This window comes from Python bivittatus, unplaced genomic scaffold, assembly GCF_059951505.1.
Source record: "Python bivittatus isolate LINGU-HERP-01145 unplaced genomic scaffold, Pbiv_v1 ctg000850_np1212, whole genome shotgun sequence".
NCBI lineage: Eukaryota > Metazoa > Chordata > Lepidosauria > Squamata > Pythonidae > Python > Python bivittatus.
Genome location: NW_028277112.1, coordinates 7,139,171 through 7,161,283, shown reverse-complemented (window position 1 = coordinate 7,161,283; position 22,113 = coordinate 7,139,171). Strand labels below are relative to the sequence as shown.

The 22,113-nt window shown below is 38.3% G+C and overlaps 2 protein-coding genes and 1 pseudogene across 3 annotated transcripts in view; 2 read left to right on the top strand and 1 right to left on the bottom strand.

Annotated features, from left to right (window-relative positions):
- The window catches only part of MSH3 (mutS homolog 3), a 62,613-nt gene extending 59,014 nt beyond the window's left edge, over positions 1-3,599 (bottom strand). The window contains exons 1-3 of the mRNA XM_088130426.1: positions 3,438-3,599; positions 1,393-1,513; positions 153-349 (exon numbers count right to left, since the gene is read on the bottom strand). Coding sequence (XP_087986552.1) covers positions 153-349; positions 1,393-1,513; positions 3,438-3,599 — 480 coding nt within the window. The remainder of the gene's footprint in view (positions 1-152; positions 350-1,392; positions 1,514-3,437) is intronic.
- The window catches only part of LOC148213757 (uncharacterized), a 261,467-nt pseudogene that overhangs the window by 64,359 nt on the left and 174,995 nt on the right, over positions 1-22,113 (top strand).
- Positions 3,651-20,892, top strand: DHFR (dihydrofolate reductase). Of its 2 annotated transcripts, XM_007440832.4 has the most exons (6): positions 3,651-4,036; positions 5,797-5,846; positions 7,207-7,312; positions 10,098-10,224; positions 19,992-20,107; positions 20,301-20,892. In XM_007440832.4, the coding sequence occupies exons 1-6, from the start codon at positions 3,651-3,653 to the stop codon at positions 20,377-20,379; spliced, it is 864 nt and encodes a 287-aa protein (XP_007440894.1). In that variant the 3' UTR covers positions 20,380-20,892. The 2 variants fall into 2 exon arrangements, with proteins under 2 accessions (XP_007440894.1, XP_087986553.1); XM_088130427.1 differs by lacking the exons at positions 19,992-20,107; positions 20,301-20,892 and adding an exon at positions 15,563-19,985.

Genomic DNA, 22,113 nt, shown 5'->3' with positions numbered 1-22,113 from the left:
ATGGATTGCTACCATTGTTACCCTGTTCATAGAACAGGATGATCCAAGATTTAACAATACTAAACTGCTGTCTTAGCATCTTCAAAATTCAGTCAACATTCACGATTAAAGAATTTTAACAGCTGAATTAAAATATAGAAATAACTGATTACCTTATTGAAATCTGGGGGATGTGAAGTATTTGTTTCATTGATTCCAATCACAGAATGTTGGCATTTTTTCAGATCTACTAACTCTTTTCCATGAAAAGCTTCTGAAGGAACTCTATTTCTTGGAGGCTCCAAACGGCTAAATGCTCTCAATTTCTCAAAGGTTTCTGAGCATATTTCAGAGCATTTCTTTGCTTCCCCTTTATTAGCAATATAAATGAAAATGTTTTATCACAAACATACTACATCCAAGGAATATTTTTCATCTTTCTTCCATATACTTTTTTTATCCAATAACTATGTTGGCACCTATCCTGCTGAACAGCACATACCTTTGGCTATACTGTATAACTTAAGTCTTTAGGCTATATTGCTTCTCCCTGCACAAAAGTGCAAAAATAGGGATTTTTTTCGTTGAGTCCACAAACATCCTGTTTCATGCCCTAATTATTTCTTGATCTTCTCATAACTATCCAGCACTCTGTTACCAAATCAATTCATTTATCTTGATGCTTTGAAAATGCGATGATCTCATTAATTTCCTACACTGGCTTAGTTTCTGTTGCTAGATCAAACACAAGTTCCGTAAAGGGGATGTGTAAAATTTGTTGATGTGGGAATGGACTCTGCATGTTCCATTTCTTTCTGGACCCTGCTGAATCACCTCTGGACCTTGTACTCCCAGTTTGAACTGGAAGTAGTTAAGGTAGTCCATATCTGGTATAGGCTTGTTTCTTCCAGAATGCTATGGCCAGAACACTTCCAACTGCTTTCCGTCCATTCCTAGATCAACAAATATTTTACTTCCCTGATTAAAACTCTCCAAACCATCTTTTTCTCTAAACACAACTTTTCCCATGATCTTTGCTCTTCATAATCCAAAAATCTCCTGCTCCCTTAAGAGGCTACACATTTGTGAAAGTGTAACATATAAACCAAATAAAATAGTAGAAAATATAGATTCACAACTATTGTACTAATTAACAGTTTAGAATATTTACAAAATGTGACTGAAAATCAAACAATAGGTGTAATCCTATACATGTATTTAGATGAAACTGTGATAATATTAGGTGGTAGACACTAATGTACATGAGAATGAATTTTGTAAATGACAAAATAAAAAGCTAAGGAAATTTCCCTAATTCTCTCCTGCTCCTGGATTCCCAGACAACCACAATGGGCACAGCTACAGAGCACTCCCTGATAGAAAGAAAAGAAAGTTATATTATTTAGAACTCACCTGTGTTCTGTGTACCCATGGTATTACTTTCTTCTTTTTTACACTGTAGAGACTTCGAGGACTTGTCAATATATTCTTTGTTCTTTATCAGTTTTCTCTTTTTGCCATCAGGTTCAGTAGCCTAAAAAAGAAGTTTTGATATGTTTGTACTGGGTAATAATTTGTTTTGTATTCAATTAATAAAAGCCAAAAAATCAAAACAACTGAGGTTACTGAAGTTAATCATCATTATGATCTGTGATTACAACCATAAACCTATCTACTTGTATTAACCATCCATAATCAGAATGACAACCATTTCTAGTTTCCAGAAAATTGAATCTAAAACCAAGATTGATAACTGATTTCAAAATTCTGATTCTTGCCAAGTGAAGATTAGTTTTCTTTCTCCATACAGGATGGCTTAGCATGTTATATGAACCATGTCAGTCTGATTCTGAGACATCAATTGGAACTATGCTGGGGCTTATACATTTTCTCTCTCACACAAGGAAAAGGAACTTGAACCAGGATTCTAGATTAATTTAATTGTACAATTACCCTGAGAAAACTTACACCATACTTTTTATTTTATACCTTTATTTATGAATGAACTTTATAACTATGGCATTTTAAATGTGCAAAGAGTAGTTCAATTTGTCACAATGATTTCAAATGTATCTACTTTAAACTAAGACCTACTTACTACAATAATGACTGCACTTTTTCTTGCTTAAATTTGAGATAGTACCAACTCTCTCCATCTTATAAATATAAAAATGATGCTGAGTTCAAATTCACCAAGATCAGGTAAGATGAACCTGCATTTTCTAGCACAAAACTCTGGACATGTGTTAAGACTAAGACCCAAACAAGCATATACACTACTCCATTAAATTCACCAAGTAGCCCAATCAAACTGCTCACTCCTTCTCAGTACAACATGTATTTCCTACAAGCACATATATTTCTGCTTGTATCAATTTCTTATAAAAATGCACTAACTTCATGACTGGAAAACATTTTTCCTCTCCTTCCACTCTACCCTAGCAAGCAATACTCAGTAGCACAGTGTCACTGAACACAGAGGCAGCTGCCTTGAGGGATTACTAGACTTCCCCTAGCTATTTATTTACATGTTCAACAAGCCAGATTAAGTACAGTAGGGATACTATATCTCAGCATGTAACTCTTAACAAGATGGCAGTAAGGAGGGATACAGAAAACTGCCATCCTAGTGCTTATCTAGATTTTTGCAGCTCAGGTATGTCATGCCTGAGAAAGACTCCCAGGAGGTTGGTGAGATGGGAGAGGGGCCATAAGTACAGTGCACATGCCCAGCTATATTCTGAATGGACAAAAGGACATTTTCACCTGACCTAGAGCAGGAGGGGCTTGGGGATACTTTGAGTGACTAAGTGTAAAGGAGATTCCTGGGTGTCCCAAGCCCTCTGCTGCCATGACAGGGAGGAAGCAAGCAGCTGTGTGACCCGTTTTCCCTTTCCCGATTCACCCTCAGTTGCTGCAGCCTGGAGGGGGCAAAGATGCCTGAGCTTCTGCGTTACTGGGGGCTCACTTGAATGGTTTGCTTTGAGGCCCTTATAATCCTGCTTTGAGGTTTTATTTAACTATCATAATGAAGCTACAGTACATTTTAACTGGTCTGACTCCATTTACCATCAAGCTGCTGCCAAAACAACTTTGTTGGGTGCTCTTGAATTCTAACGTTGTGTGTCACAGAATGAAAGAGTAGAATGCAAATGTCCCAAACTTTAATGCTAAAAAAGACATGTAACTTTTTGAAGAGAAAGCTTTCCAAGTAGGATTAGCAATTCTGCAGCTACCCAAGCATTGCTTCTAATCACCATGTGAGAGGTCAATCCTGCCAGGCTCAGTGATTTTCACAGCACTTAAGGCTAGAAGGGAAGAGGGCATTACGGCCAGACCTGCCCAACAGAGGCCATAAACTAGCCCACGAGAGGCTCAGAGAGCCCTCCTCAATGCAGGAGTCTAACGAACGAGCACCCAGTTTCGCCCCGCAGCCGTCACTACAATCTGGGGCGCACCATATGCCGAGCAGCGGCCTCAGGGCTTTCCTTTTCCACCTCCTCAGCGGAGCTGCAGCGCTGCAAAGATGCCACCGGCGGGAAGAATTTACTTAACACGGGCTGTTCTCGGGACTCGTCACCGGCGTTAGGCCGCCGCCTTCTTTTTCGCCCCGGCAGCATCGCAGGCTCGGTGCAAGAGCAGAAATACTTGGAAAGTGGCCGCCGCCTGCGATGAGCCCCTTGAGACGAACCGCGCACGCCGCCCGGGGGGCTCTGCGGGCACACAGCTGCCGGCGGCTTCTCCGCCTCTTCCTCCCCGCAGTGGCCGAAGCGCGGACGTCGGGTCACGGAAGCGCTCCGACTTCGCCGGTCAGCGAAACCGACCCCACTATCATGGCTGCCGGGACCACCCGCCCTTCTCTCCGCACGGGAGGCGCGTCGCTCTGCGTATGCTCCGCGGGATCACGGGGTCCGAAGTCTAGCGAGCGCGTGGGATCGTCAGTGCAGAATTGCCGCGGCGAAAAAAGAGCGATGGTAGCGTCTCTGCACTCTATCGTTGCTGTGTGCAACAACATGGGCATCGGAAAGGACGGGAAGCTTCCTTGGCCCCCGCTCAGGTACAGGCCTGCGGCTTTTCTTTTATCCCGCGCTTTATTACGAAGGGAAAAACCACAACTCCCAGGGTGCACTGCTTTCTTTGCGCGGGAAGGTGGCATTGAATCGTTTTTCTGAATGAAGGTGGTGTAGCTTGGGAGTTGTAGTTCACATGATTAGACTTTTTTCTTGTTTTGCCCAAAGGCTAGCAGGTATTTTCTTTATAGTAGATCGCGCAAGTTTTCCTTTAGAGAATTCTAATAATAATTAATAATATTCTTTATTATTGCTGAATTCATTTTCTCTCGTCCCCTCCCTAACCAGAACTACTTTTAAGTAGGGTATATGGGATATCTGGCCTTTTTCATCTAAGCAATTATCAACGAACAGAATTATGTTGCGGCCAACCAAATATTAGAAGATGCCTGAAATCCTGTTGCTTTTCAAAGCTCAGTACTATACTACAGCTCCAGGGCAAAAGCTTTGGCTGCTTGAAGCAAAGGATAAAATGTCTCCCCACTCACCCTCAGATAGAAATCAGTCTAAATAAAGTTGAATATTTCAGCAGATCAGTGACCTCTGGGACAGCAAACTTACAGGACTCAGCAAGTGGAATAAAGTGCACATTTCTGTTTTTCTCAGTGTTGTCCCTCAGGATGTATTGCCTGAAGCAGTAGAACTGAAAAAATAAGAGAATTACAATGTTGTAGTTGTTGTTTAGTCGTTAAGTCGTGTCCGACTCTCCGTGACCCCATGAACCATACTGCGCCAGGCCTTCCGGTCCTTCACTGCCTCCCTGAGTTTGCTCAGTTTCATGCTCATTGCTTCAGTGATGCTATCTAACCATCTCATCCTCTGCCGTCCTCTTCTCCTTTTGCCTTCAATCTTTCCCAGCATCAGGGTCTTTTCCAAAGAGTCCTCTCTTCGCATTAGGTGACCAAAGTATCTGAGCTTGAGCTTCATTATCGATCCTTCCAATGAGCAATCAGGGTTGATTTCCTTTAAGATTGACTGGTTTGACCTCCTAGCAGTCCAGGGGACTCTCAAGAGTCTTCTCCAGCACCACAGTTCAAAGGCATCAATTCTTCGGCGCTCCGCCTTCTTTATGGTCCAGCTCTCACAGCCATACATTGTAGAGACCATTGTAAAAATTAAAAGCAGCCCATGTGAATTAACTGCATTTTCTAACTATTCCTTCCTGGTTTGATACCCTGACATAGGAGCAGGACAAAAGAACATTAAGGGAGTTTAGATCTTAACATTCCATGGACTTTCTATTATCTAGACATGCCTCCTGGAATTGGAGAAATGTTTTCTGGGACTGGGGCGCATCATTTTGATTCCATTGCCTTGACAGTTGGGGGGGGGGGCAGGAATTTTTTTTAGCAAAAAAAGGGGGACCTCCCTCCCTTATATTTTCTAGAGACTGGGCTCTTGATAAAGCAGTTCTTCCATCAGATAGGTTAGCAATATTATTATAATTTGGACTTCAGTTTCTCCATCACATTCTTCCTTATTCTGAGCATTGTGGGCTCAGCATATTAGGAGGACATCAGGTCTAGGAATACTGCCACTTAGAAACAGTAATGATAATCAAAAGTACACTTACACAGTTATATAAATTCAAATTCAAATGCAGGTTTATGAAATCAGAAACCAGTCAGTGCCTAGGTGGGCTGTAGTGCCATGATTTAACCAAGTAAGTGTCAGGATCTTGAAGGTAATAATAGAGAGTGCACATGAAAGTTACGTCATCAGAAAATGTGTTTTTGTTTTTGAACAGGAATGAGTTTAAGCATTTTCAGAAAATGACAATGACAACTAAAGAAGAAGGTAATAGTGGCTAATTTTTCCTGGACTGGGTGATGGCTGCATTGTTCAGAAAGAAACTGGATGAAAAGATCCTCAAATCTGCTTTGAGTGTCCAAGCACATTATTGATCATATCAGAAGCCCACAGGCTGCTGAATGAGAGGGATGTCTATCGTGGAACTACATTCTTGGTTCAGCTGAAACCAGTGGCAAAGCCTTAATAAGCTAGGACAACAATGTGGTATTTATTTTACATAGTAGTGTAATTTGCAGTCTTAACATTTCATATTTTCATCTTAGTAGTTTCTTACGGCAACCCTTCAAAGTATGTTAGCTTAACTCCAAATTACTTCAGTTGAATGATTTATTTAAAATTACCTAGCGAATTAGAGCTAGGCAGAGGAAACACTTAGCTCTTATGTAAGTCTTTCAACTAAGGGCTGCACAACTAAGCGCAATATGTGTCCATTTGCATCTTTATTAATGTTAGATTTATTATCAGTCCATGTGATAATTGGATATTAGAACTGTCAGTCAAACCACAGTCATGCAAGGGATCAGTTCCAGTTTATATTCCAGAGAGAAGGAACAGAAGAGGAGAAAAGGCTGGGAGAGGCAGGTGGAAGGACATGTCTGAGGGGAGCTTGGAGCCCTGGCCCTAGGAAAACCTCCATCTCTTAGGGTTTATGACAGTATTTAATAGTTAATCTGATTTCATGTTTAAATGTTAGCATAGTCGTTGGGCTGTTCTGTCTCTTCCCCCTTTTACAACAAAATAATTTTCAGATCAGGAAAGGGTTTGGTGGCAGCAATAAAAACCAATAGAACCAATAGGAAAGGATCCCCACAACAGATAAAGTACACAACAGTGTGATAACAAAATGAATGAAGAAATATAAAATCCAACAATCAGCCAGGAACCAAACTATAAAATATTATAAACATGGCTATTTTATACAGAGCTTTACATCTTCTTGATACGATACTTGCAGTCCAAATCCTCTAATGCAGTGTTGTCCAAACTTGGCTACTTTAAGATGAGGGGACTTGAAGTCCACTCATCTTAAAGTGGCCAAGTTTGGACAACACTGCTCTAATGCCTTGGTTGTGTGCCAGGCAAATCTCATCACAGAAGGAATGCCGCAGCTGAGAAGGTCCTTTCTTTAATGGGAGCCACCCTTCAGCAGAGGCCATCCAGATTGTATTTTCTTCTCTAGCTGAGCCTCTAGTAATGAGCCACTAATATCAAGTGTTTTACTTCAGAGTTTTGAAAAGGATGACAATACTGCTTGAAACAGGCTTGATAAAAAGAAAATAAATCCCACACTATAACCACTAGGTGTCACTTCATAATCACATTAAATATCTTCTGCATTTTACAGGAAAGCAAAATGTGGTAATAATGGGTAAGAAGACCTGGTTCTCCATCCCTGAGAAACATCGTCCTTTAAAAAACAGAATTAATGTAGTACTCAGCAAGGAACTGAAGTAAGTACCAATTTTTATGTTTTCAGAAGGGATGTATAAAATCAGCTACAATGAGTAAACTGATTGTAGAGAGTGGTGTTAACATGGTAGCACACCAACTTCTAAATAAATATATTTCTTTAACCATCATTTACTTGCTCAGAAATAGATGCAGCCATTCTGTCAAAGAGTTGTTTAGTAGCAATAATTACACCTCATTTTTAATACTGTGACTTACACTTATGGATATTCCATTTTCACGTTTCTTTGATTTTATGAGCAGGTTGCAAATAACTTTAGTTTTTCAGTTACTATCGCTAGTAAATGTAAGTGAATCCTACAGTGTTAATAATGCATATAGATTTTACTAATAGTGGTTTTTAGCTCCTAAAATAATAAATGTATTATTTGATTTTTAAAAATGTTTTGTATAATCTGGGAGAACCCCACACAAATATATCAGCAGGTTCTTTGATGATTTATATATTACTAAGCGACTTGCTATTCCAACATCAAAGTGCCTACTCTTTTGGCTATAACTTCTAAATCTACTGCACCTACCCAGGTGAGGTAATTCAGTTAGGGTTCCTGAAGCAGATATGCGATAGAGATGCATGCAGTTCACAACTACAGATGCAAAAGTAACAGATAAGAAAAAATATTCAGCCTAATTTTAAATAAATAAGTCTGGAATTCAAGTTTAACTAATGTTGACTTTGCTATCATTTTTAGGACTTGATTATATTTAATGTATATTTCCAAGTATTTTGAAGGATTATACTGGCTTATTTAATTTTGCTCTGCTGTTTTAATGCTCTCATCTTTATTGTAATGTTAGATAATTTTATTGCATTAGAACTGAATGCTGCCTGACATTCATGGGTGAGCAGTATTTTAACTAACTTTTGATTATAAACAAAAACTGAGCCATGGAAGCAGAGAGCAGGTGGGGTATTCCAGAAAGTGGGTATGACCTTTCTGCTGGTTTGATTGGGAGAACAAATTTTACATGGATCAGATGCACTTTCAGACACATGATGCCCGTCTTAGAAGCAAAAAAAATAAATAAAAATCTTCCATCAAGCTAAGTTTATTGATAGTTGTTTTTTGATGCTTGGCTGTTATGTAGTTTTATTTTTTTTTTATAGGATGTATTTTATCTATTTTATTGTAAGCTGCCTAGAGTCATGTATGTGAGAGGAATAGTTATATAAATAGAATATATACATAAATAAATTTACCAAAGTAGACCAAAATCCTTCTATGTAACATTGGAAGTAAACATAAGAGATAGCCAGTTCTTCTGTCCCAAGAACAGACTCTGCGTTCAGTAGTCAATTATTTCTAAAAGCTGCTCTTAATATTTCTACTCGTGTCAAAAATTAAGATAATTTGTATCCACAGTTCCCTTATTCTTAAAAAATAGGCAACACTTCCATATGTTCTTAATTTTTATTTGGCTGATTTGAATACCTCTTATTTAAGGACATAAGTGGTGCTCCGCTGGATCGTACTTCTGGCCCAACTAGTCTAGTAGTCTGTTCTCACAGTGGCCATCCAACTGCACAAGGAAGCCTGCTAGCCTCCCAAGAGATGGCCTTCAGAGGCAGTTTTGCTGCTGTCAAGGCTTAGCCATTGATCCCCATGACTTCCATGAATTGGTCCAACTCTTTTTTGAAGCCAGCCTAGCTGGTAGCCAGCATCACATATATTTTAAAATATAGTGAAGAAGGCAGTAGGTAGTCTGAGCAAATAAGCCTTCTTTCAGGGTTGATCCTGTTGGATAGTTGGTGAGGCCCTTGGGTATATATCATATGCTATCTGGGGCAATACGACAAACTTGCAAGGAACAGCTGCCATTGTTTCTGAGAGGTCCCCTACTTCTTTTCTCTGAGAAGTTGCTGTTGTGCATTGAAAGAGATGAAAACAGGAAGCAGCAACTCCTGCCTCTGGTTAGGTAGCCCAGCAGAAAAGTTTTCGTTGGTTGGTTGCTTTGCTCCAAAGGAGCACAGGCACTGCCTTATCCTGCTACCTTTTCTCATTCATAATAGCAGTGAGGACTGGGCTGTCGCAACAATGATATGCTTCCCAAAGGGATATGATTGCCCTATAGGCCTGTGATTGGGCACAGTCCCTGCCTCTGCCCCTACAGCTTCTCTCTTGGAGCAGTCCCATGAAGAAGATAGAGAGCTGAGTTAGGGCCTGGAAACTCTCCCCACATATTGCCTCCTGGAATCAGCATTGTCTTTTCCCCCACACCCCCACACAGGAAAAGGGTGGATTTGCTCCCTGGCCATCCCCCACATTTCAAAGCACCATACAGGAGACTTCCAGCCTTATGGCTGTACCATTTTCACTATGTAAAATGGTGACAACAGCATGAGCCTTAAACCCAATATTAACACCCCCAATTGAGAGGATGAGGGACAAATCAGGTACCATGGCAAAACCTTCTTTCTTCTAAGCAACTCCTGTGGGGAAAAGAAAAACAAGGGGGGGAAAGGCTGATGCCCAAACAAAGCACACAATGTACCTTCCTGTTCAGTTGCTCTTAATATCTGGAATATAAAATCTCTTAAGTAAAAAAGTTGAATTATGCTCAGCTGAAGTCAATACATGCAACTGAAAGGAGAGGTTTCCTCCATGGAACATAATGAAGTCTTGAGCCTTGCCCTTATCTTTTCCTGTTAGGTTTATCTTTTGGCGGCCAGAAAGGTACTTCACAGTAAGTCCAACTACCATACTCTGCTACATCTAAGCCCCCAGTGTCCTTGGATTTTAATTGATAACATCTCTATGTTTTAAGGGATGTTCCTGAAGGAGCCCATTACTTGGCTAAAAGTCTGGAAGAAGCCCTAGATCTCCTAGAAACATCAGAGATGGAAAGAAAGGTGGACAAGGTTTGGATAGTTGGAGGAAGTTCAGTATATAAGGTATGGCTTAAACACCTTAAAACTTCTTTAAATAATCTAATATTATTGACTTTGCTTGTGGGAAGCTGGCAGGAAGTTGCAAATCCCGGTCATGTGAGATCCTTGCTTAATGACCCGCGATCCTTGCTTAACGAAACAAAGAGGACTGCTGGGATTGCCGTCGCTAAATGATGCAGTCACGTGACATCATGCCTTATGACCGCATCACATAGCAACAGAAATTCTGGTCCTAATTACATGGTTAAGTAAGGACTACCTGTAGGCTTTCTGAAAAAATTATTGTGAACAGGAGGTATGAAAAATAAATTATTTATGGGTATGCATTATCTATTGGTAACTGAAATGAATACATTTATTTGATGTAGTCCAATTTTCAATAGAGATTTGCTTTTGAAATCTTGAAATCTTTCATTTAATAAAACTGCAGGAAATGGTTAGGAAAACCTTTGCCAGGTTAGCATGCAGTAGAAATTCCTAGTCAAAAGATATTTGTTCAGTTGTAATCTCATCAATTTCTAAAAGTCTAGCTATAAAATGTTATTTGGATTGAAAATACATATTAAAATCAATAACATATTGGCTCATTATAAAAATAACGTTTCAGATCTAGAATACACACAAGAACTTAAAGATCTATTTCAAATATAACTCTCTTTAGACAGTTAAAATTTCTACATGGCCATCAAGACTTTGAAAGAGAAAGTTTAGAATAAAATCTTTGGAAGAATATTCAGGTAAAAATGTGATTAATAATCAACAAGCCCCTATTCATAGAGTTGTTGGTATCTGATACACTGGAAGTAAGTTCTGCTACGACAGCATAAGGCACAGCAATATTATTACAAAATAACAATTCTCAAGTTAGTGGTTATTTTAATTTATATATTTCAGTTTTCCTTTGTATCAAGCAGGAAAATTACTTAAACGGTAAATTGCATCAGAATATCAGGAAAGTGAACATTATTACAAATACAGCTACTCTCTTGTCCAACAGAATTTCATTTGCACGTCATCCACACCAGCATGATAACCACACGATTGATGCATGAGCAGTTTTCTGTATATAGTGACCTCCTTACTTACACGTTCAATTATTGGTGTGAAATCAAAGCTATGGAAACTGACAGATTCCCAAAGCTGTGTCTGTTAGAACAGGCATAATCTCAGTCACAGACCTCTTGAATTGTACAACTGACAAATTATATCAGGAGCTGTGGTCTCCCTGTTTCCTGTCCAACTGTCTCTGGAAAATAAGTTAAAAAGATTGTTGCGCAAAGAATTTTGGATATTGAAGCCCAGAGCCACCCTTAGTAAGGCTGGCACATTGAAATGGATGATAATAATAAACGTACCTTCCAAATTGCCAAGTATTTAAATACAGAAATGCCCAAACCCCAAGAGCAAGATTTGAGCAGCTGGACACAATGGTTAAATATGGAAGATTTAATCAAGTCCCTTATAATGAACGTACTTGTATTTGTGAAGCCCCAGAGATAGAAGACATTACACATATATTATTTGAATGTCAGTTGTATAAGAAAGAGAGAGATCAGTATCATGGACTGCACATCAGACGACTGGTGTATTGGGATCCTTATATTAAAACGTTTCATGTACACCCAGAATCCAAAAATTACATATAATACGGCCCTTTATTTAAACAAAACAGTACAGTTGAGAACTGCATATGTGGATCTGATTGGGGTAAATTGTAGGGGTGACCTGGAAATATGATTTGCATTTTCTTTTAATTCTTTCTTTTATTCTATTTTTAACATATGGTCTACTTACTGTTCTGGGTTTTATATTTTGTACTGTATTTTTGTATGATTGGCCAATCAATAAAGTATTACTGTGTGCAATTATCACATAGTGATCTGTTTACTACACAGAGATATTTTCCATGAAGAAAACACTTGCATAAAGTATATTTGATAGTTTACTCCTGCTGCTGCTGTTTGGTCTTTTTCAAATAACTGCCCGTTTTAAGAGTTGATGATTTTTTTTTTAATGCTCTCTATGTATATTCTGTGGATTTTCTCTGGGGCCTTTTAAACTTTTTCCTTTCCTTGGGATGAAACATGGTTTTATGGCAGTATCATCCAATAAGACAGATAATAGAATGTCTATGCCCTGATTCTTATTCAATTAGAATCAAAGAACAAGGCAACCAGAAGATCCTAGTAAGTACAGATAGTCCTTGTTTAGTGACCATAATTGGAACCGGCAACTCGGTTGTTAAGCGAAGCAATCGATAAGTAAAACTGTGACTGCTTATGATCTTACTTCAGCTTTCCTTTGCTTTACAGACCTGCAAAGGTCATAAATGCAAGGATCGGTCACGTTACTTTTTCATCAGTCATAACTGCGAAAAATTGCTAAACAAGGCAGTCACTAAACAAGGACTACCTGTAGAGCTAGCATATGGCAATATAAAAAGAGAAATATTGGAGTTTTTAATTTTGATTATATCTGTCCTGACCTTTCTTTGGGGGTAGGGGGAGGTTGTACAATGTCTTAAAAACCTAAGATCAAACTAGATCCTATGTCATTCTGTATCAATAGAAAACTACTGATGATTTTAATAGCAAGTAGAGATATGTTGGAGGCTTTAACCTTTTTTCCATTTCTGTATCCTCAGGAAACGCCTCACAAATGTCATATCAATGGAGGTGGGGGGAGAGACTAATGATAACTTTTTCTATCTGGAGGCTTTTTAAATTTACAGCAGGAGATAGGTTCTTTCTGACCGTGCATGAAAATGTCCATCAGCAACATGAGTTAAGCTGTTGGTGATGAAAACTTAAGGGAACAAAATACTTCTTAAGCATGTTAGTCCTATTTAAAAAATAAATAGTTTCAATGATGGTTATCATTTAGACTTTTCATTCAGTCTGACTTGAAAACTATATAGATCGTACTTACTCCTGCACCATCTGTTTCAGTCAGCTTGTGAAAATATCCATATACTTTATACAGGCTTTACAAATTTTATATGCAGAAAGGCAAAAGGCACTGGTTTAAATGGCCTAGTTCAAATCTGCCAAACAGATTTTTCTGAGCAGAAACTCATGAACAGCTGTCAGTGGCAAATAATTAGTCAAGTCTATTTCATACTCCTAGGGAGAACATCACCTGACTCATTTTGATTAATGCATTGTGTAAAGTGTTACTCATTTGTAAGGAGAACAAGAGATGTGATGTTTAGCTTATCAGTTAGTGAATAATGGGAAATGAAGGGCTTTTGTTACACATGCTCATGAAATACTTTACTCCACATCTAAAAAGCCATTTTTTTAAGTGTTCAAAAGAACATATTTTTCTCTTTGTGTTTAGCATGGCTTTAGACCTTTTCGTGTATTAAGGATTCCATATTTTCATGTAATTAATATAATAAATCTCAAGCACATTACAGATTTGTATTTCATGACAAAATGCTGTACTGCAAACACTACTTTTACTAAGCTTAAGATTAAATAGAACCCTAAAGCCAGAATCTGGAGGGATTATGGGAGAAGTGTTATAAATTTGACCAAAAAGGTAAAAACCTATAGATAATTGATATGTTTTTAAGAAATATGATTGTAATTATTAATTTTACTTAGTACAAAGATGTAGTGTCTGTTTTGTTTTGTTTTGTTTGTATTCATGTACCAACAATATCTGGAGGTAACTTATCACTTATTCATGTAGATTAGCACTGAGAATGCTTTTTTCTTTTTATCCATAAAGATGCTAAAGATTTACTAATAGTTTTTTAGTAATATAATTTATACAAAATTATCAGGAAATATTAAAGAGAGAAACTTAATATATTCTTTTCTTTAACAGCCCTCACTCTGTGGCTTAGGTTTATACATAGTGTGAATCCTTAGTTGTTGAGCAGCAATAGCTGAGTTACATATTGCATTACAACCACTCGAAGTTGTGATGGCGTTGAGTGAGTGGTACTTACAACCGGTCCTCAAAGTTCTGGCTGTCACGCCACTCCCACAGTCATGTGATTGCAATCCAGGCGCTTGGCAACTGGCTCACACTTATGTGATCTCCATTTGCAACCTTCCCTGCCAACTTCCCACAAGCAAAGTCAACAGGGAAGCCGGCAGGGAAGGTTGTAAGTCACTTCTGCTGCTTTTTCTCCCAAGGATCCCTGCTACGGAGTTTGAGATCCCAGGGAGAAAAAGATCCCAGGGATCTCATACTCCTTAGCACATGCTTGCACCACAACCCCCGCACTTGCATGGTGCTGCAGCAACCCCTCCCAAGCCCACACTCACACAGCACCGCAGCAGCCCCTCTCCAGCCTGCATGCACTCTCCACAGCAGCCACCTCTCACCTCACTCCTAGTACTAACCCCCCTTCAGCCTGCTTGTGAGCTGCCCAGGACTTGCAACTTCCAGCCAGCTTCCCTACTGGCTTTTTCTTGTGGGAAGCCAGCAGGAAGTTGCAGGTCGCAGTCATGTGAGATCCTTGCTTAATGATCCACGATTTTAGCTTAATGATAGCAATGGGGACTGCTGGGATTGCAGTCACTAAGCAATGTGGTCATGTAATATCACGCTTTATGACCACATTGCTTAGAGACGGAACTTCCAGTCCTAACTACCGCCATTAAGTGAGGACTACTTGTATGCCAAAACTAAATAAATCAGTTATATATTTACAGTATAGACAAATCCTAACTATAGCTCTGATTAAATAAAGGAGCCCTTTTTCTAAAATATTTTTTTCTAAATTTAAAGCAATTACATTCGATATTCTAATATATAAACAAACATTACCATTATATAAAATGTTTTGTGTGACAGTGCATCCAGCAATAGTTGTAACTTCCCACTACTGGACAAAAAAAGCATGGATCACAGGATTAAAATTTTAGCCATAATGCTGGTGATCTCAGGTTTTTCTTCACCCATCATAGTCGAAGTCGTATTCTGTCTCAAGCTCATTTTCAAGACAAGAAGGTGGAGGAATGGGACATTACAAGAAACCATAGCTATGCTACCTCAAGCATCTACTCTCACGATTCCCAGATAGCACTGTCAATATCCATCCTGGCTAGAGTTACAGAATTTTGTCTCATCAGGTTAGGAAAGGCTGATCTACAGCTAGCAGGCAGCTAGCTATACAACAGCTCTGATAAGCAAATCTGCCACAGTAATTTGGGGGCTATTGCAATGCATAGGCCAAGACTGAGCCAACTTCTTTTCTGAAGAGATCCATGTTCTCTCCCTCCCTCTGGGTGCAGGGGAGGCTACACAGTGAGTATGACTATTGCCAAAGATGAATAATGAAACCATTCTGTCTCTGACACATTTTTTTCTTTCTGACAAACAGAATGCTGTACAAAAGGAACAGAATAAGCCAAGGGATGTCATGAAATAGTCTCAAATTCACTATCCCTGCTCTTAAACAGTAACGGTGCAGCAATATCAGGACTTTGGGTATCTGTATCAGTACAAGTATAATGTATTACAGTATAGGATCAAGCGTTAAAAAATAATATATAGCTTTATATTTTGATATAATCAATACTGACAATCATCTTGATATGTTGATTTGATATTCCTTTGGAAAAACTATGAAGGAAGGAGGCAGGGTAAAGTATGACTCATTGATAGAATCATGACATCTAATATTCTGTATTTTGCCATTTTTAGAAATGTTTATCTAAGATTTTGAAGTTATGTTCTGAAAAAAAGGAGACTTAACATCCAGAAAAGTGTAGCAACTTTTATAGTATGTTGTTAGATTGCAGATTAATTTTTTTGTAAGTTAGGATACATTGTAATCTGTTTCCTTTCTTTTATATATAAGTAGTATAGAGAATGTGAGTAAATATAACCTGCTGTTGTATGTGAACCAAGAATGTAGGATTTATTGCTGTTCTCATTTTTCATCCCTCCTTATTAAGCTGAATGATTATAGCAAGGAATCATTTGGCTCTCCAATAATGGAGTTTTTAATTTAATAGTGCCCCAGTAGAAAATTACCGTATTTTTCTGACTATAAGACGATGCTTTTTTCTAAAATCCTTATGCTAAAAATTGAAGGGCGTCTTATGCAAGGAAGTAAGCCAAGGAGAGAACCGCGCGGTTGCAAAACTGCCCATACTTTGTCTCTGCAAACAGGCTTCCTCCAATCACGAGCCTGCAATCACGAGTGAAACTGTCCATACTGTCTCTGCAAACAGGCTTCCTCCAATCACGAGCCTCCAATCACGAGTGAAACTGTCCATACTGTCTCTGCAAACAGACTTCCTCCAATTATGAGCCTTATGTAACTGACATCAGCTGATGCTGAACAAACCAATTGGAGGAAGTTTGTTTGCAGAGACAAGCTATCGGCAGTTTCACTCATGATTGAATGTAATCACTTATGCAAAAGAGCATGGAAACAGAGCTGCAGAGAGACAGTTTGGACCTCCTCCCACCGAGTGTATCGGGTCAATGTTACCTAATTACTAAATAAAAATGTGTTCTGCACTATCTTTAAAATACTGATTTCTTAATTTTGGGTTGGAAAAGTGGGGGTCGTCTTGTACATGGGGGTGTCTTATTAAGAGAAAAATACGGTATATGTTAGTTGATAGCAAATTCTGCTTGCTGCTTGTTTGGCTGTAGTGAATATTATACCATAATCTTGGTCATAGCAAAGTTGTGGTACATAACATTCATCTGATTATCCAGGAAAAAGGTTGATAAAATACATTAAACATATAACACTCATTTTACCAAAATGGGTATTAGCAATTTGATTGTTTCATCATCACAAGAACATAATATTTTCATGTAAGGAATCTTCTTGAGCATGCCCTTGAGCAGTAGCATAAAAGATCTGATAACCCAGATTCAGTAACTTGATCAATTTGCTTTGAGAGCCAGCTGAGTAATCTGAAACCAGATAACTCAGTATATTTGGATATTCTGCTGTCTTTAGTGTGGGATTCATATCCAGGATTCTTTATCCAAGTATTGTAATATCCTGTTCATAGTTCAAGATCAGCAGTATCTTAAGAAAGAACCCATAGTGCAATTTATCCTTGGCTTGGGTCCTGGAGGACCAAATAGTTGACAAGCAAAGTTAGAAGGGTAAACTTTTATGAATCAAAACAAGAAAAAATGCTTTAGCACAAATTTAAAAAGGAAAAAGTTTCCAATACAGTTTTCAGTAAACAGGAAAACTTGGTCAACCAATTAACTTTAAGGGAGCTGAATTTACTGTAACTTTATCACAACTGACCATGAAAATGGGCCAATACATAATCTCTTGTCATTATCTTCCTCCACCCATGGCCATGCGTGTTGTTATTCATAGGCAGGCAGAAATGGATAGGCTTGGGTATGCTCCCTCCAATCCTGTCCACAGTAGTGCTGACCCTGATTGTCCCGCTGCAGGTTTTGGTCCAGCATGGCAGGAAGGGGGGAGAACAGGAAGTGCAAAGGGAATGGCTTGCATACCAACTTTTTATATTTCAAGAATTATATACATGACCACTCAATGAGTGGGACATCACAATTATGCTCACAATCCTACAAGCTAGGCTTCAGCAGTATGTGAACCGAGAACTACCAAATGTACAAGGTGGGTTTCGAAGAGGCAGAGGAACTAGAGATCAAATTGCCAACATTTGCTGGATCATGGAGAAAGCATGAGAGTTCCAGAAAAACATCTACTTCTGCTTCATTGACTATGCAAAAGCCTTCGATTGTGTGGATCACAACAAACTGGCAAATTCTTAAAGAAATGGGGGTACCAGACCACCTTACCTGTCTCCTGAGAAATCTGTATGTGGGCCAAGAAGCAACAGTTAGAACCGGTCATGGAACAACCAATTCGTTCAAAATAGGGAAAGGAGTACGACAAGGCTGTATACTGTCACCTTGCTTATTTAACTTATGCAGAGTACATCATGAGAAATGCCAGGTTGGAAGAATCACAAACTGGAATTAAGATTGCAGGGAGAAATAACAACCTCAGATATGCAGACGATACCACCCTAATGGAAGAAAGTGAAGAACTAAAGAGCCTCTTGATGAGGGTGAAAGAGGAGAGTGCAAAAGCTGGCTTGAAACTCAACATTAAAAAAACTAAGATCATGGTATCCGGACCCATTAATTCCTGGCAAATAGAAGGGGTAGAAATGGAAGCAGTAACAGACTTCATTTATTTGGGCTCCAAGATCACCGCACATGGAGGCTGCAGCCATGAAATTAAAAGACGCTTGCTCCTTGGGAGGAAAGCTATGGCAAACCTAGACAGCATATTAAAAAGCAGAGACATCACCTTGCTGACAGATCCACATAATCAAAGCTATGGTTTTTCCAGTAGTAATGTATGGCTGTGAGAGCTGGACCATAAAGAAGGCTGAGCGCCGAAGAATTGATGCCTTTGAACTGTGGTGCTGGAGAAGACTCTTGAGAGTCCCCTGGACTGCTAGGAGGTCAAACCAGTCAATCTTAAAGGAAATCAACCCTGATTGCTCATTGGAAGGATCGATAATGAAGCTCAAGCTCAGATACTTTGGTCACCTAATGCAAAGAGAGGACTCTTTGGAGAAGACCCTGATGCTGGGAAAGATTGAAGGCAAAAGGAGAAGAGGACAGCAGAGGATGAGGTGGTTAGATAGCATCACTGAAACAATGAGCATGAAACGGAGCAAACTCAGGGAGGCAGTGAAGGACAGGAAGGCCTGGCACGATATGGTTCATGGGGTCACAAAGAGTCGGACATGACTTAACAACTGAACAACAACAACCATTTTGATCCTAGGCACATCTCATTTTGCATTTACTTCTTAGCAAGTAAATGACAGAAGAACAGTGGTGACTGAAAATGTTTTTCTCCTTTTTTACCCGAAGACATTTATAATTGGAGCAGCTTTTTTAGAAAATCATGTTCCCTGTAAGTGCTTACTCTTAAATTATTGGATTAGGTCTGCATGAACAGGCATTTGTCAAAGCAATAGTTAATAATGCATTAAGTAAATTTTCTTTAGGAGATTAAATGTTCAGTGGGAGAAAAGCAGGAAAGGGAGTTTAACAGATAAGAGTATATCATCTTTAATTTTCATACTGTTTTACAAGCAATTTTCCCTTAGTATCTAAAAACCAAAGAAAATCACTGATCAGGAGATACATTGTTTCAAGATGGTTTAATTCTGATGTGTATATCACATTAATAATTTTTGAATATTATCCTACCAAATAAAATCTTGATAGGATATCAGTCTGCAAGGATATATTAGCAAGTCATGAAAATATCTTCTACTTTATAATCATGTACATCTTGCCCATGTTTGCACAATGTGCTAACACTTAATCATTGTTTTCTCAACTGATTTGCCTGATTGTGCATACTGAGCTACAAACTAGCCAGCTACCCTTTAGCATACTCCAATGTGTTCTACCAACCCAGCCATATAGTGCAAAATATGGAGGAAATACTTGTATTAGTGAGCTGGTAATAAATAAGTGGTCCTTTTCCTGTCCTGTTGTGACTTCCAGATACAACTATGTAACTAATGCTGGTATACACAAGCCTCCTATTCCGGCAAGGTTATTCTTGTGTTCTTAGGAACACATCTTTCTAGCTGTTTTTATTCTTTGGATATTTAACTACAAAATTTCTTTTTCTTTAGACTGAACATATTACTAAAACATCAAAATCATTGTTCATGAAAATCATTGTTAATGCTCAGAGCACAAGTATCTTTCACAATGCTAAATAATCAAAACCCTTTCATTGTGTCTTGATATTTTTAAAGGCAGCAATGGAGAAGCCAATTCATCATCAACTGTTTGTGACAAGAATTATGCATGACTTTGAAAGTGATACATTTTTTCCAGAAATTGATCTTAAAAAATACAAACTTCTACCTAAGTAAGTATTATATAGACAAAATACTTTGTGTCAACCAAATGTACTCATACTAGCAACACAAAACGTTTCACTGATTTTTCTGTACTGAAGTAAAACTTGAAGAAATACATTTGGTTTAATAGTATTGTAAACAATATTTCATGTTATTTCCAGTTAAATAAGTATTTAACCACCAAATTATTTCTCTTTCAAGTTATACAGGTATCCCTACTGATATCCAGGAAGAGAATGGTATTCAATATAAATTTGAAGTTTATGAAAATACCATCTAGACTTTACTTGATTTGAGCAAAATGCCTCTGTACATCTAACTCTTTTTGCTGAATTAATCAAGACTTTTGTCTGCCTTTCATCCTCTTCAAGAAGAAAAGAAGGTGCTGCTTTCTTCCCCCATTAATCGAAGCTATCTTGAAACAACAAAAAAAGACATTTTCCCAATAGCAACTCTACTGAGAATAGCTGCCTCTGCTGTAAACAAAAAAGATTTATTTGAAAATATGCTGCTGAAAATCAGGAAGAGGAGCATCAGCATTGCATTTTTTATGCCAGAAAGCAGGTGAAAGTCATGATTCTGAAGGTACTAAGATTTATTTTCCAGTTAATTTTAATAATTAATAAGATAAAACAAGTTTCTCTTCTGCTGTTCAATTCTAGCTCCCTCATTATTGTTCATAGAGTACAACATAAACTGCAGTATATGGATGTACACTATATAAATGTTCATAAATACTTCTATTAAATACATTCCATGTTTATTCTTCATTAATAAAACAATGGATTCTGAAATCCTGCTTCTGGTGTGATAAGTCTGTTCATCTGGTTTATATACATTTTTATCATGTTATAATGTCTGATCTGTTTATGCTAAGAGTAGAAAATTTCCCAAATGTTGTAGTGCTGTCATTTCTGCTAATGGTGACAAATACTAGGAGTTGTAGCTCTGCAAGATCTGGAAAGTTATAAATGCCACACTCCAGATTTATATACATATATATTCATTGCATGTACTTAAGTGAAACACGTATATGCAGAATTCTGTGACAGTGAACCACATGCATGAAAGATTCACAGATTGCCCTAAGCCATGAGTTACTGAAGAAATTATAGTTGGCTAGATTCACACAAAATTAGGCAACCTACTTTAGTATTTAGGGTACAGATTTGGCTAAATAGATTGTACCATACTAACTGCTATATAAAAATAATCACTATTCCTGTTAGAGATACATTGGGAGAGAGTTTCTCAGGACAGAAATGTTGCAAATGTAAATAACCAGCTGTTAGAGTATGAAAAGCATAAATTAGCAGAAAATGTTCATATTAGCGAATGGAAAAGGGCACTGAGTAAAATATACAGATGAATACTTTAACTATCAGAAGACAACCATTTTGAATTGCTTCAGTTCTTGATAACAATAAATTTTAGATGTGCCATGTTGACTATTAGAGAAGCTTCAGCCTGATAACTTCAGTGGGCAGTGGTCAATTCCATAATACCCAACGTAGTTTTCTTCAACATAGTGTTCTCCAGATGGGCTGTTGTGCAGTTTTCATAACTATTGGCCATGCTTCCTATAATTCATTGGAGTTATAATCCAATATTGCCGTATGTGGGGAAACTACATGCTAAAGGATTTTTGTGACATAAGCTTGGTGGGTGTGTTGGCAAACAAAAAGTGCTGAGGATTAACAAGTTATAATTTATTGAGCTACACATAGTCCTCCACTTACAACTACAATAGGGACCGGAAAATTCATTAAGTGCTGTGGTTGTTAAGCAAGGCATCACGTGACCACATCCGATTTTACGTTTTTTGCAGTGGTCATTAAGCGAATCACCATGGTTGTTAAGTAAATCATGGTCATTAAGCAAGCCACGTAGTTCCCCATTGGTTTTGCTTGTTGGAAGCTGGCTAGGAAGGTTGTAAATGGCGATCGTATGACCCCAGTATGCTGCAACCATCATAAATACATGCCAGTTACCAAACACCCATATTTTGATCATG